The sequence below is a fragment of the Amblyomma americanum genome, chromosome 1, assembly GCF_052857255.1.
Source record: "Amblyomma americanum isolate KBUSLIRL-KWMA chromosome 1, ASM5285725v1, whole genome shotgun sequence".
NCBI classification, from domain to species: Eukaryota; Metazoa; Arthropoda; class Arachnida; order Ixodida; family Ixodidae; genus Amblyomma; species Amblyomma americanum.
In genome coordinates, this window is record NC_135497.1 from 126,755,393 (window position 1) to 126,771,661 (window position 16,269).

At 49.6% G+C, this 16,269-nt stretch overlaps 1 protein-coding gene and 1 long non-coding RNA gene across 8 annotated transcripts in view; one reads left to right on the forward strand and one right to left on the reverse strand.

Moving 5' to 3' along the window:
• Positions 1-16,269, reverse strand: part of LOC144113642 (uncharacterized) — a 68,812-nt gene that overhangs the window by 39,527 nt on the left and 13,016 nt on the right. The window lies entirely within an intron of this gene.
• Positions 1-16,269, forward strand: part of LOC144113640 (dnaJ homolog subfamily C member 7-like) — a 129,291-nt gene that overhangs the window by 34,434 nt on the left and 78,588 nt on the right. Inside the window, exon 1 of one of the 6 annotated variants that reach the window (XM_077646829.1) lies at positions 5,425-5,586. The exons of the other annotated variants lie outside the window; for them this stretch is intronic. Coding sequence (XP_077502955.1) covers positions 5,537-5,586 — 50 coding nt within the window. The 5' untranslated portion in view covers positions 5,425-5,536. Of the gene's footprint in view, positions 1-5,424; positions 5,587-16,269 lie in introns of those variants that run through there. 6 annotated transcript variants of the gene reach the window in all.

Here is a 16,269-nt window from a genome sequence, read left to right on the forward strand (position 1 = left end):
GTCGGTGCAAGCCAACTTCTATTCGTTAAAGCTCGTGCGGCTAAAGACCTCGCTCACGGAACGTGCTTCGCGTCTGGCGTCCTTTGCCTTACGCTTGGTGACAGCGTCGAAAGTAATCTGTCATTTCAGTTTACCGCACCTGCCGGGAGGCGTTGTGAGCAGTAGATCCGTTTATTTGCCGCTTCTCGCCGTAGCAGCGGAAGTATTAAAAGCTGTTCAGTTATCTGAAGTCTCCATTCTCGCAGTTTCAACTTGTTAAGAACCCCGAGTGTTTGGAATGGAGTGCACAGTGGTCCTCACTTTGCGTTCATAACATTTCCGCGCCTTTCCTGCTCGCTAGCAGTTTTAGAATTGGGCTCGAGCTCCACGACTGGTGCCAACGGCGCCTAGCATCGATCTCGCCCCGCAGGCGGGGATCACGTGACTCCTCTTGCTGCAGGAACAGGTGAGGGGGGGGAGGGGGAGAGACTCGAAAGGATTTTTCGTTTTAAAACAAACAGGTCTCGTTATCCTTTTTATTTTTCTATTAGCGAGCACCTGCGTTCCACATTTTCATCATGTGTCGTCGCCTTAACAGCGGAGCTCGGCGCAAGCTTCGATTTGGATCCGAAAAAATGATGGGAAGCTGCGAGAAGCATACGCTCAGAATGCGAAAAAAAAATGCGCACACTGTTGTTAGCGCAGCAAGCATTTCAGGGAGCAACATTTCGTCTACGGAGTTGGCGCTATAGACTATTCAGTAAGTAGCAGCCGACACCAAAGGAGCTGGCTGAAACACACCTTCACAGATTGCTCTGTGTCGTCCAAGACCTCGCATCGTCGCCACCACCCTACTTGCCTTCTCTAAACTAGTTCAAATAAACAGTCGAACGGCGTCGCATACGCCGGCATAGACCGAAGCCGACTGAATTGTACTGCATCGATATGACTTGGCACTCTGCTCAGATCCGCGCCTGCCATTTAGAAATGATCGTTTCACCGAGGTTTAGTGAGCTGACGACCGCTTACCTCTGATTGTTGGCTCGTCAGATTCACTACTGTCCATAACGGCAGCAACACATGCGCTGAATGACTGCTGGGGAATGTTGGTCGCTGCACCGCTTCAGCGGCATACATAACTCACCGGGTCATACTGCAAAAGGAAAACAGTTGGAAGCAGCGTTTGTAATGCTGTGTGCTTTCTCGTGTCCTGGTTCTGCGCTGTTTAGCAGCCGTAAACAACCAACTAGCCTAATAAGCCTTAATCCGTTTACGACCCTTCACGCTGCGTTGTGTGTCATCGAATCTGCTTGGGCCTGGAAGATTAGCATATGGCCTAATTATTGTCCCGTTGTCATGGCCCGCCACCACTGTGTAGAAGAAAAAAAACTGCACTTTTAAAGGCGTAACACTAATGACGGCACGCTTTCCACGCCCTTATTTTTCGTTTTTTTTTAAGCGAAAGCTTTACTGGCCGCGAACTTGCGATTTCGCCGTGGCGGTGCTCCGAGGAGGCACATGACGTCACAACGCACGCTCGCCGCGTATATTAACGCGACAGCATTACGGAGCTCGTGTCGCATAAAAGCCGGTGTCGTCGGCGGCGTTGGCCGTGAGCGAAAAATGCTGCATCTCGGTGGACACCTGAACCGCGCCGTAAGGGAAAGGATTTTCCTTCCCTTACGGCGCGGTACGGGTGTCCAGCGAGAATTGTGAGGTAGGCGTCATTTCCTTAAATTGTCCAACGGGCCACGCGTCCGCGCCGAACGGGCGACGGCGTCCCGTGCACACCTTGGCAACGCTGCAACACTCTGTCGGGTGTCACTCTTAAAACACGAAGCTTAAGCGTCCTCCAAATTTCTCTCTCTCTCTCCACGCTCCCTAGTCACTACTGCGCATGCGCCACTAGTAGCACCGGGCCATAGGTGTACCGCCGCTGCGCAGCGCGCGGCTTTCCTCAAAATCCAAATTTCAGTTTCCTCTTTCTTCTTTCCCTCCCTCCTCTATCCCTTCTTTTACGGCGTCCACCGAGATATGTGAGACGGTTACTGTGCCATCCCTTTCCCTAAAAACCAAACAAAACAAGTGAGCCGACGGCGTTCATGGTGTTCATTGGCGTTGACAACTTTGCAAAGGCCGTTCATTTTCACGAAAGGAAAGGCGCACAACCGGCTCCGTGGTCCAGAGGGCCTGCGACAGCGCGGAGGGACCAGACTTCCGACCCCGACGTGGGTGCGGCCCGCGACGGCTACGGGGACTCCCTGAAAAGGGAGGTACCCTAACGCGGTTCCTCCGGACCATCAAAAAAGTTCTTTGTCTGTCTGCCGTGGGTCAGTGGAGACCTCAATCTCGCCTTCATGTACGTTGCGTTGGTGTCCAACTGCAAAAGCCTGATTTGATTGCGTTCTTTACCCGCCGCGGTGGCTCAGTGGTTAGGGCGCTCGGCTACTGATCCGGAGTTCCCGGGTTCGAACCCGACCGCGGCGGCTGCGTTTTTATGGAGGAAAAACGCTAAGGCGCCAGTGTGCTGTGCGATGTTAGTGCACGTCAAAGATCCCCAGGTGGTCGAAATTATTCCGGAGCCCTCCACTACGGCACCTCTCTCTTTTTTCTTTCACTCCCTCCTTTATCCCTTCCCTTGCGGCGCGGTTCAGGTGTCCAACGATATATGAGACGGATACCGTGCCATTTCCTTCCCCCCCCCCCCCCCCCAAAATTATTATTATTGCGTTCCGCACACTGGATAGGCAGCGCGCCCTCTCTGGCACCCTGGGAGGTTGCATGCAGTTAATGGTTGATCGTGAGAGATTGATCACCAAATGAACGCTGCGGCCTAGCTATTGCTTCAGTGCCGCATGTCAGCCACAACGCTATCAGCGCTAATGCATTCAGGCCACATCTCTCTCTCACCACCGCCACATGTATCAAAGCACGAATGAGGCGTCCGCATATCCAGGGAGCCAGTTATGCGCCCTTCCTTTGCTCAAAGAAATCGCCGTCTAGAACACTGTCAACGCCAGTGAACGCCGACATCTTTCGTTTTGTATATCCTGGATTAGCTGAACTAACCCATTTTTTAAGGGTGCACTGAGCACGTTAGCATCGTTAATGCACACATGCCCCATTGAAGGGTGCATGGGTGCTCTCTGACTTTTCGAACTTTGCAGCAGTTCAATCAAACGTGCGTTTAAAATAATGTCCGCTATTCGAGCTTTCCATTAAATGACAGCTACAGTTTTGACGCGTCCAAATATGACTGCGATTTGCGCCCCCGTAATGTGGTAATCAACTGATTTATTTTACTGAAGTGCTAAGCATCACTGACCCCAAATGCGGACCGCTGGCGCAGAAGTGGTCTTCTGCGTTGAACTCTGTCACCTCAGTAGCTTTGTACGACTCATTCCAGGGGCGCTTATGGCTGTTTACGTTCCTCTGGCAAAAATACATGGCGCTTGCTAGCACTGTGTTACTGTGCGTGCGGGTTTGCTGAAGGTTGGCCTCCTTTAGCAAGCTTTTTCTTTTTTAATGCGTTCAATAAAAAATTAGGAGGACGCTTAAGTTTCGCCTCAAGGGTAGACGCGATAGCGCCTTTTCATTCTTTTATATCTTTTAAAATCACTACATCATCAGTACACATCCCCAACATATTTTAGTCATACACACCACCACGCATTCACTTGAAGCAGGTCGAACCAGGCGTTGGGCTGAACAAGGTCACTCCCTACTCAATAATAATAATAATTGGTTTATTGGGGAAAGGAAATGGCGCAGTTTCTGTCTCATATATCTTTGGACACCTGACCCGCGCCGTAAGAGAAGGGACAAAGGAGGGAGTGAAAGAAGAAAGGAGGTGCCGTAGTGGAGGGCTCCGGAATAATTTCGACCACCTGGGGATCTTTAACGTGCACTGACATCGCACAGCACACGGGCGCCTTAGCGTTTTTCCTCCATAAAAACGCAGCCGCCGCGGTCGGGTTCGAACGCGGGAACTCCGGATCAGTAGTTGAGCGCCCTAACCACTGAGCCACCGCGGCGGGGGGAGGCAAAACGCTAAGGCGCCCGTGTGCTGTACGATGTGAGCGCACGTTAAAGATCCCCAGGTGGTCGGAATTATTCCGGAGCCCTCCACAACGGCACCTCTTTCTTCCTTTTTTTTTTCTTTCACTCCCTCCTTTATCCCTTCCCTTACGGCGCGGTTCAGGCGTCCAACGATATATGAGACAGATACTGCGCCATTTCCTTTCCTCCAAAACCAATTATTATTATTATTATAACCAGACGCATTTTGCTTCGCGCAAGCTTGAAACTTAGATGTGCTGGGCGCCGCGCTGAGCGTTACTGAAAAGAGTGTCATGAAGAGCATCGGACACGAAATTCGGAGATAGTGGGTTCGTATCCCACCAGCGGCAAGTGGTCGAACCCGGGAGCTCCGGATCAGTAACTCCCTACTCAACGACTGCGCGTTTACATGATGAGCTCGGGACAAGCGAGTCAAGCCAGTCGCGGTAAGGCCTCCTGCTCTCCCGGGCAGATATGGTGCTGTTTCCAGTTATAATTACGCGCCACATGCGGAGGGGACCTGGCAAGTCAACCCGACCCCTGCTGTCGGACCGGGCGGTCGCTCAGCCCGACCTGCTAGCGACAGGCCGACCCGACTTTGTAGAGTTGATTAAAATCGCGCAGCTATCGTACTCCCACCATATCGGTGTCCGAAAACCACTGCAGTGACACTCGTGGCCCACTGTGCAGATGAGACGTAAAGTCAGTCAGGCGCCCCTCCAATGTAAAAACTACGGGAGAATATGGTACACCGACGTCGTAAGAGGAAGACATTGGCATGGCCAAAAAGTATCAAAACAAGCGAGCTCTCCGATTTCTGGACGGAGAACCGTTGCCGTTAGGTGCAAGTGTTGTGATGTGAATTGTCTCACACGCCTTCGTACCTCATTCCAGTCTACTGTCGGCGTCATCATAAAGGCCGTCAGGCTTGCCTTGGTTTTATTTACTCGAGCCAAGAATGTCGCCGAGACTCCTAGGCGCGCAAAGCTGTCGTCGAAACTCTGCCGGATTCGAAGCTTTCCCTCTCAAACTGAACCCGCTAGTGCGCAGTGGTTGAAACCGGTGGTCTCTCTAACAGAGCGGATGCCAAGGAGAAGGAAACCTGGCTGCGTGGAGTGAACCACACATACGTACTACGCGGCTAGCAAGGAAAGGATTGGCGCGGGCAGTGGCCGGCGAAATGCACCGGGGCTGGGAATGTCCTTTGTCATGCAGTGCACTCAACCTCGACTGCTGATGACGAAGCGAAATGCACGTGGCGGCAGCGGCTGTAGCATAGGGTGCCTGGTGGCCAGCAGCATGGACTCGCGAGCTGTGCGCGTGCCGTGGCAGATAGCGCGCACGGGACTGACTGCACGTTCATTCTGCGCTAACAAGTGTTCCATTTCACGCGCCGTTTCCGAGTGTGTGCCACATCACCGTTCGGGAAGGAGTACTCTGGACGTCCGTTTCTGCTGCTATCGTCTCGCTGCCAACGTCCAATCGAACCTGCTGGGACATGATTATCGGCGTTTGCATGCGCGGCCCAGGAGTGAGCGCTGCGGTTCTGTGAGTAGCCTGCTTACGAGGCGCCCATGCTACTTAACGATTACCCCGAAGTGGTCCCGGTTCCAGGGCAAGTGTAACGTCACGATGCCATTTCGATTATTCTTCCCCCTCTTTGTGGCTGTCTCAGGGGACATCGTCTGGGCTTGAGACAATGAGGGAACGGGGGCATGGTGTGGCATGAGCTAATCATAAAAAAAGAAAAAAAAATCCAATAGAATGGTTGTACCATACTCTTCTCAGAATGGCAGCTTGTCAATGGTGCCAAGTGTGCACGGCACCGCAGGTTTGTTTTTTTAGTTCGCGTGCGTGTTCTGTCGTGCAGTCAAGTTTCATTTAATTCCATTTATTTCACGTTTTGAATGTCATAAGGGGGCGGGAGGGTCAATGGAAGCGGCACATAAATATTCACAGCAATTCCAAATGAGCTGGTGAAGCGTTATACACGCAGCATGTTATTTGCAAATTACAGTTATCACGATTGCTTGCAAAGAACAAATAAATGGCACATCCTTTCACTGGTGTTACAAGTATCGAACAACAAATTATCTCAAAGGGGTTCTGAAAAACCTTCTGAGGAGAGTACATAAACTCGCTCAGTCACTCCATTGTGTTGTCATGACCACATGAACCAAATAATATACTAATACATGCGGCAGAGAACGCACAATCGCGCACTAAATTTGGCAAGCCCTTTCCAACGACTTTTTTGTGCTCGCACCCTTCTGTGTAGCACACTCCTGCGTATTTTTGTTCAGAGATGGCTATTGGTTAGGTTCTTTCAGACGCGATGCAGCTACCATGGCCACAGTCTATCAGCCGCGTCGCTTCGGCGGTTCACAAAGCTCCGCACGCGTCGGGCGACTCAGTTTCTACAAAGCTCATTAAAAAACTTGCTGGAGGATACTGGTGAATCGACGTCCTTATAAACATCCCAGGAATACAGCACCTTTGCTAAAAGCCCCTTTCAGTGCCCCTTTTATGTATATTTTAATATCAAACCTGGAAACAGATACATGCATACACAGTAAAAAAAAAAAGTATATAGCATATCAAGGTTTTTATTGTACTCATGGATTGTGACATTTTCATGAAGGTTATTCACCAGTCTTGGAATTATGTTAGATAGCATATGCATTTTGTAATTAGTTCATGATGTTGGAACCTCCCAGTTTTCCATGTGCCACGTATGATATAGGTGGTAGTTTTTGCCTGTTAGCTAGGTTTGTGAGAAAATTATATCATTAAGGTTTTACATAAACAAAATTCATAATAGCATTCCATGTTTACTCAGTTCAGCTTCTTCAGTTTCTGATGTGCTGTTGCCCCATAGGAAGAAGCAGTTGCATAAAGTGGATAAAAAAAGTGAGTGCTGTACATGTGCAAGTACCATATAAAACAAGACAGTGTCCTTGTCCGATATGTTCGCCTTTAGACAGAACAACTATGAATTCTGTTTTCTTGCTGTTTATAGTCAGACCATTCCTTACTGACCAATCAGCTAACCTTGATTAAACTTGATTTCCACACCAAAAATGAACATCAATATCATTATCTGCAATAAGCAAGCTAGTATCATCAGTGATTATATGTTTTACAGTTTCTTTTTGTACGTGTGTCATTTCTGAAAATACTAGAGATAGGCCCCCGAATACTGCCGTACACCGAATGATGATGTTTTAGTCAATGACGATGAACTGTTTGACAATACCTACTGCCAAAAATTTTCGAAATAAGAATTCATCATATTAAGCACAGCACGGCATACGCCATATAGTTCCAACTTTATATATAGAGAGAGAAAGTAATTTCATAAAAGGAAAGGTGGAGGTCAGCATACGCCATATAGTTCCAACTTTATATATAGAGAGAGAAAGTAATTTCATAAAAGGAAAGGTGGAGGTCGGCCAGTGGTAAGGTGACCCTGGCCTGCTACTTTACACTAGGGAAGGGGGAAAGGGAAAGTAAAAGGAGAGTGAGGGTGCGAATGGAGGGTGATGTCATAATACAATGAATTGCTTGGAGTGGTCTGGGTTAGAGGAGAATATGCACACACTGGGTGGCACTCATCTTGCGTGATGACATGTAGCACATGGAGCGCTCATGCAGTGTGTGTCTTGCACACATACACACACATCATGCACACACAGACCGCGCACAGTTGCAGGGAAGGGCTCTGCACACTCTCACGTCTCGGCATAAACCGGTGTGCACTCGCAGCGCACACTGTACACCGTGTAGATGCACACAGCACAGCACACGCAAGTGTCAGAGACAGGAATCTAGGCCTGTTTTGGAGAAAAACCTGAAAACGCTTTCACTGCACACCTGCCGTCAGTTATGTTCCCCCTGGCGCCTAGGGTAGTTTCCTCAGAGAGAGAGCGTCCGTCCAACTACTGAGAGTATTTTCCAAGGCCCTCCTTGCATCAGTGTAAGAAGGGCACTCGCAAATAATGTGATGTATTGTCTTTGGATGGCTGCAGTTGAAGCAGTTCGGGCTAGCTTCAACTCCAATCTTGCGTAGGTGGCTTTTAGTGTACGCTACACCAAGCCACAATTGATGGAGCAGAGTTCCTTGAAATCGCATAACATTTGATGGTAGATGAAGTCACGAACCATCAAGCCAAGAGATGCAGTCCTGCTGGTGGTTCACATCGTTCCAGTGCAGTTGCATGGCAGCCTGCACTGAACGAGCCAGTAAGGCTGCTGCGTCACTTCTTGGAACGACATTTGGATGGAAGCCCGATCAGCCAGCTTAGCTTCCGCATCAGCACTCTCATTTCCCGCTATACCGCAATGGCTGGGTATCCACTGAAGCCTTATTATGTGGCCGCCCTGGAACAGCTCAGCTAGCAAAAGTACAATTTGTTCGATTAGCTGCTCGCTTATGCGTAGTTTCATGTATGTTTTTATGATCTGCGATGCAGGTCTTGAGTTGCAGAATATAATCCAGTGGTTTGCGGTCTGCTGATCAATGTAGCGGATGGCTTCTTGTATGCCCGCCAATTCAGTAGCCGTCGATGCTGTTCTATGCATGAGCCTGAAACGGTGGTTAAAGGCGCTGCCAGGCACAATAACCACTGCTGCTGAAGAGGTGTTTGTCACTGATCCGTCATCAGAAACATGTTCTGAGTCATCATACGCGGAGGAGATATATATAGCGCTGGCACGTGGAAGACAGTCAAACCAGCGAAGCTGTGCATATGTTGGCGAGTGGTCACTGCCGTAAGTTTCGACATCAGCAACGCCAATTGGTTCACTCCCACTATCGCGATGCGAGACTTTTTTGGTATTCCTGAGATAGTGACATGCACGTTGAGATTTGGAATTATCCATAATGGCACCTCCGCAATCTGGTGGGCCATGTAATTTGTAGGCATCAAATTGCGCTGCGTCCTGATGGCTTTCGGATAGGCTGCTTCTGGACGTGCACTACTAATATTTACCAGGGGGTGGCGGTGATGCTTGGTCAGGTGTCGCAAATGCACCCGTAGTGGCTCCTGTTCGAAATAAATTATGGGCTAGGCAGGCGCGGGCCTCATAAAATATGCCCCATGTCAAAGCCTTGCATGGTAATCCCAAGCACACTCTTAAAGCATGAGCCTGAGCTTTCCAGTGTTCGCAGGGCGGTCAGTCTTAACCCCTAAAGAACAGGTGCACTGCACCTCAGATAACCGACCACCAGTGCCTGGTACAGGTGAAGTAAAGATCATTTAGACGGACCCCAGGATTAGCCAGCTATAAACCCTGCAATGCTTGTAAAACTGTTCAGTTTTTTAGCAAAGAGACATGCTTCGTCCAGGACAGGTCACGGTCTATAGTGGCACCTCTGAATTACAGTGTGTCTTGTATGGAATGGCTTGACCGTCAATTGTGGCAGGGTACCACACCATCAACTTTCGTGTAAAAGCTAACATGACGCTTTTAGTTGGCGCTAGCTCAAGCCCCTGACGACGCAAGTACGCAGACGCAATGGACACGGAATGCTGCAATCTCGCTTGCACATGGAGACGTGCGGCACTTGATGCCCATTGCAGATGTCGTCTGCGTATGTGGATACCGAAATTGTGTTTGGTAGTTCTTTGAATAGGTCGATTAGTACGAGATTACATAATGTTGGACTAAGCACTCTGCCCTGAGGAAAACCACGCATGACAAGATGATCTGTCGTGTCCCCTTCATCGATCACCATGTAGACTGCGCGGTTCCTCACATAACTTGCTATCCATTGATGTAGCCGTCCACCAATCCCGCATATCTCAAGAGCATCTAAGATTGCACTGTGCTGAACATTCTAGAATGCGCCCTTGATATCAAGGAATATAGCAGCGGTCAGCAAAGGGCAGCGTTTCTCGTGTTCAACTGTCGACACGAGATCAATTACACTGTCGATAGCGGAGCGACATTTGCGGAATCCTGTCAGTGCACCTGGGTATAGGCTGCACTTTTCCAGAAACCATTCGAGACATGTTAATGCCATGCGTTCCTTTGTTTTGCCAATGCAACTTGCGAGAGCTACAGGTCTGTAGGATATCATGTCATGTGGCGATTTTCCTAGTTTGAGTAGAGCTACAATGCGGCTTCTTTTCCAGTGATGTGGAACACTGGCAGTGACCAGAGCGTGATTAAACCAGTTTAAAAGGGCTTCTTCTGCTTACTGACCCAGGTGATAAGCACACTGTAGTTAATTGCATCGGATCTTGGGGAAGAAGAATGTTTACAAGCAGAAAGCGCTGCGGTATTTTGTTTCCACACGTCGCCGAATCTCGCATAGCTATGCATAGAGCGCATGTACTGGTGTTATGGGATTTGGTGCCGAGATTCTACATGATGACTCTTGTGTAGTCGTAACCATACACTGCTCCACACCTGCCGGGGTAGTTAGGCACTCACAGCTGATTTCTAAAACGCTTCAGAAAGAATTCCAGTCGGTGCAGCGAGTCTTGGCACGTGGAAGATAGTCAAACCAGCAAAGCTGTACATATGTTGGCGAGTGGTCACTGCCGTAAGTTTCGACATCAGCACACCAAGTTGCGGACGATAAGAGACACCTCGATACCAATGCCAGGTCCAGACAGCTGCTGTAGGCAGTTCCACGAAAAAGGTTGGTGTCCCGTCAATGAGAACAACAAGGCCTGCATTGTCCAAGAATGCGGCAATATCTCGACCGTGACATTCGTTACCATGCTTCCCCAGCAATGGTGATGCACACTGAAATCTCCGACTATAATATGGGGCTGTGAAGTGCTGTCCATAGTTGGGTTGAACTTATAGGCCTACAGTCAGATAGAACTTAAAGCGATACTAAGGACAACTTCACTGAATTACTGCTCGCAGTAAAAATTGATTCTTTGGCTCTTTCTGCCCATGTTTGTTCGGCAGCGCGAAAATTGGATTAACAAGTTTCGCACCAGTTGATTCAAACTCGTGACATCCTTACTGAAAAGGACAGGTTGCCACAGTTTTGAAGTGAACGGCGGTGTAGCATACCCTCTGGGATCCATGCTCAAAACCCTGAGTCAATGCACGCATTTTACTTGCGAAATTGGCTGGTCAATACGACATGTGTATTTAGTTTCGTGGTGCTTCATACCTTATAAAATCTGTTTTTGGCGAGTGCGGTCTTTGTGATTAGAATGCTGAACCGTGTCAATACAGGCCAACTTCTTTTAGTCCTCAGTGTGAAGCTCCATCCACATTCGGGACTGGCCTATGAAGTTTAACAAAAACTACAGGAATGGAGGCTACCTATGCCTACTAATGGGCGACGGTGACGCCGTGCAGCCATTAGCGGCCATCTTGCCACGGGCAACAAACGAGAGCTGCAGCGCACCCATCATGCTGGTTCCGTTGCCTCACCATGGTTTCTACAGACTAGGCAACTACTAATGGGACAGTAATGAATAATAAGCCAAATGACAATGCAGTCAACTTTATTTTATTTCTTCTGGTGTTCTCTTTGCAAGAGCCAACACTAGTGGATTCTTCGCCTTACTGGTTTTTAAAAATAATGATCCCGTAAAAGCAGAACACACTTTTTCAGCACTCATTTCCCTGTTCCTTTCATCACTGATGGAGCCTGATGCTTATGCAGAGTTTGGCCACTTCTTCGTGCAGGATATAAATGTGATTGTCCAGGCATCACAGTGAAGGATATGCTCATCAAGGATTGAAAAGCACTCTCATGACAAGCTGAGGAATTCTAAAACCAAGTGCTTTGACTTTGCGTGCACATCAAATTTTGGCACTGAGCTTGCAATCATCATTGCCCCTTCTCAGCACCAGTGCAAATCGCAATCACATCCTGCAAAAAAGAAACGGGCCCACCTCGGCTCTTTTGTCTCACTACAATCCGTTTCATACATCAGGTGCAACACTGTCAAAGCTAGCGTTCTTGTTTGCGCTGCCTGCATCCGTGACCAAAAAGTAGTGAGTTCCTTGCGGTGAGCGAAACATAGCAAATGCTTTGCCTGCAGGCTTACTACATGACACATCTGTCATGAGCTTGATTAAATGCACTCTTATTGCTGATGACTACAGGCTCTTTGGGTAGTCTACTCGATGTGTGTAGTCATGGTCTTGTGGCTGTATAATTAGACCACCCTGCTGCAGCTTCAGCTGTGCCCACACTTTCTTGAAGACCTGCTCTCCCGCTCGGGATGAAGACAATGTCCTGTGCACAGTTGCCACTGCTTGAAGAACTGTACTTCTTTCTGTTTGCACCAGAAGTGTCTTGTATGAGGCCATGAACTGTGCCACAGTCGGGTTATTACTGCACCCACCTCGTCCCCGAACGCACGCGAAGAACGTTTCCTCGTGGTCTTGACTCATTTTGTAAATCAGAATGTACCTGAGATCCCCTTGGCCGACCACCTCATGAAATACTTCTTTTGTGTTTTCCATGCTCACAGGGAACCCAGAAAATCCAGTTTTCTTTGTACTTTCTAAGACTGGTCACCTTTTGGCTTTCACAGCCATTATGTAGGCTCTAGCTTGGCAAAAGAACAGCTTCCAACGAGCTTCATTTTGCATAATAAACTGTGCCTTGAACGTCTCAGCCAGATGGTTTCTTCTGGCCAGACTCCAGCAATTCTACTAGTATAACCTCCTGGAGACCAGCATCTCAAAATTCCTCTGCTATAAAAAAAAGTCCGTTGAAGGTTTTTTTTTCACCTAAACAAGAAGCTAACCACCAGATGAAATTATAAGCTCAAGAATTTTTATTCCTCAGGCATGTTTGATATAGTCACATTAAAAAGCTGATTTCTTTTATTGTTGTGATTGGTCAGCAGGGTAATACAGGATGCCGCAGACAGCGGCCTATTGTTACTAACTGCTGCATTTTTTATAGCGCTTTGGTATTATCGATGTTTAACTATCATCACAACCTTACAGAACTTGCACACTTGCCGCAAAAACAAAGACAAGGAAAAGATGTTCCACCCTCTCGCAGGGCGAGGAAGTCTCGTCGATAGCGCTACCAATCTTGCCCCCTCCCCTTTAGCGGTAACAAGGCATAGCAATGTGTCTGGTGTGGCATTCATTAGTTTGGGCAACAAAAAGGAAAAATAAGTGCCCCATTTTACGATCTATTTTATGATTATATATTTTATATTGGGTATATTGTCTACTAACATAATGGGCTTAAACCAGTTTTAATAAAAACGAATAGACCCATGAGAGAGCAAATAGAATTTAGTTTGCCAAAGGGTGGGAATAAAACAAAAGGGAGAAGAAACTGTTATGATAAGCAAACATACAGTCTAGGTATTGGGCCTGGGAAGATGTCCCTGATCTTGCCTGAGAAAATATGGGATGGGATATAGAAAACTTCATGACATAATCACTCAGACATCATGTGATTGCCTAACTGGTGGAGGATAGCGCATTCCTGTGTTCACCTGCTGGCTAATGAGTGTAGGCCATGTGTGTTCTTATAATCCTTGTCGGCCTTGGCCCAACGGGATCACACTCGTGCCTTCCTTCTGCAGACTCACATTGTGTTTACTTCTTCACATGCTGTAGGGTTCGGCGCGCTGTCGCATCTTTTTGTACATGTGTTGCAAATATTCTGCGAGAGGGCAGTGACCTAGGCTGCGCGTCCGGTTTTGTTTTATTTTGTTCTGCTTTGGTGCACGCCATTAGAAGGGGACTCATGCCTTTTTGGTTAGTCTCCCCATTCGTCCTTGCGGTTTCCTTCGCCGCTCTGGACGGCGGGGCTATCTGCCGGCCTCGACCTTGGACCCCTGTCCCCTTGGCGAAGGATTGCGAGACCACCTAGGGAGGAACTTGGGGGTAAGGGAAAACGCTGACATCAGTTCTGAGCTTTCCTATTCGTCAGAACTGATGAGCCGCAGTTAGCAGTTTATTTTTACTTGTGGAAAGGGGCACGGGCATCTTCGGGGTGTACCCGCGAAGGAAGCCGCGCCCGTGTGCCTTTGTCTCTAGCTACTCCTAGCTGGCAGGCGCTCGGTCTGGCCGAGTGCGGAGGGAGGGACCGTTGAGAGCTGGTGCAAGGCGCGCCAGTTTGACTGTTGGGATGCGGTGTCCCTCGCCTCTGTGCAGGCGGTCGGCTAGGCCGGCCGCAGATAGTTGTGGCTGTATACTGACGTTTGTTTGTACCCATCTGTAAATAGCCTGCATAAAAGTTCGTTTCTCACTAAATCGCTTCGCCTGCAAGTCATATTATCGAGAAGCCTTCAAGCGGTGCATCCAGTTTCTAGAAATCACCGGATCAACACCACCGGCAAACCTTTACTGGCGCAGTCGACAGTACTGGTGCTCTGCAGCGACACCGAGGAACGGACGAAGACATCCACGGAGAGAACGACGAAGTTCGGCATCCAAGGCGAGATACCGAAAGGACGACAGGCTACGGGGGTACGAAGGTGCGAACCGCATCGGGCGTGAAACGCCGAAGACAAGGCCTTCAACAGACACAGAGTGGTATCCCTGAGCAACGGCGGCAGTTAGAAGATTCAAGCGGACACGGCTTTCTGCAGAGCGGACACGGGCGCTATGGGACACCAGCGGAGGGCGACACCTTGGTGAGAGGCCCCGCCGCTGCGGCTGATTATCGCGACAAGTGAGCGCCGTTGCGGAGGAAGTAAGCGAGCTCCTGGTGACGGGCTTCGGAGGCTGTTGGGAGCGAAGAGAGGCGACATCCTGGTGCGAAGCCTCTGGAGCTGTTGGAGTCGAAGAGGGGACGCCATCTAAGGAATGTCTTGGACGAAGACTGGTGCAAATCTGCGGAGCAATGAGGAGGCAACAAGAGGCCTCCGAGGAAGAGAGTGCTGCAGTCGTGGGAAAGGACGAGGCGGCATCTGACTGAGATGTTCGGAGAGGTCGCAGGAGCCATGGGCAGCGACGCGATGGCAGAGTGAGTCCCCCTTCCCATTTGCTTGCCTCCGTAGCGCTCGAGCCGCAGGGTTAGGGAGCAACGGGTGTGATGGCCGCATTCATGTGTTCGAGTGGGCAATACGCCAGGCGCGCTTTATGGTCCAGGCTGGACCAGCCTGCAATCCCTCGAGCGCGAACTAGCGATAGCCAAACAAGAGTACAAGGAGATGAAAGAATCTCTCCAGAAAGAGCGAAGTACGCAGCAGGAGGTGGTACCGCTAGAGCGAGCTCAGAGCCGATCACCCCCTCCGGGTAGAGGAGACGGTAACGAATCGCTGAGCAGTGTAACACAGGATGTGGTTGGTTGCTGCAGCTTGAAGCCGGTAGGGATTGAGAGCGCTTCGAGCAAAGCGCAAGCCCCGGCAAACAATGTAGAGATCGCTGCCACATTCAGGTGTTCGAGTGGGCATTATGCCAGGTTCGCCTGATTGTCCGGGCGAGGTAGTTACCTCGAAAATAAGCTGGACGATGTCAGCCTGGAATCTCTCGAGCGCAAACTAGCGATAGCCAAACAAGAGTACAAGGAGATGAAAGAATCTCTCCAGAAAGAGCGAAGTGCGCAGCAGGAGGTGGTACCGCTAGAGCGAGCTCAGAGCCGATCACCCCCTCCGGTTAGAGAAGATGGCAACGAATCACTGAGCAGTGTAACAGAAAAGGTGGTTAGTTGCTGCAGCTTGAAGCCGGTAGGGATCGAAAGCGCTTCGAGCGAAGCGCAAGTTCCGGCAAACAATGTAGAGATTGCTGGCGCTGAGTTGCCAGATGCTGCTCAGTCAGCAACCCAGGTTGAAAGAGAACAGCGGTCCCTACCTGCTGGCTTGAAGATGAGCCTCGTGGAGGGGAAGGCCGATAAAACCCATCCGGTGGGCGACGCACGTGAGGGCATGACGGACTTCTGCGCTGAACCTCATGAGCATGAAGAAAAGGGCGGCTCGCCAGGCGCAGGCGTCCAGTGTGAACTTTCTTTGCGCATCGACATGGAAGCGGTGCGTCGGGGATGTTTCACCAATGACGCGGATGAAACATCGAGCTCAGCGGTAGCGGCATCGCTTGAGGCGCAGGTGTCGCAGCTGACTAGAGCTGATTCTGAGACAGCGGACACGGGTACAAGCAATGCTACAGTGGAGAGATTGCCATACGGCAGATCAGCTGATGTGGACAGTGTCTGCATCCTTTATCGTGAACATAGCACGGAAACACGTCAAAAGTTTACGACGCACGCCAAATCACGGCACGATCTTGGCGTGCCTTTGCCTATACAGCCCAAGGGACTGGCGTCCAGTGTAAAGA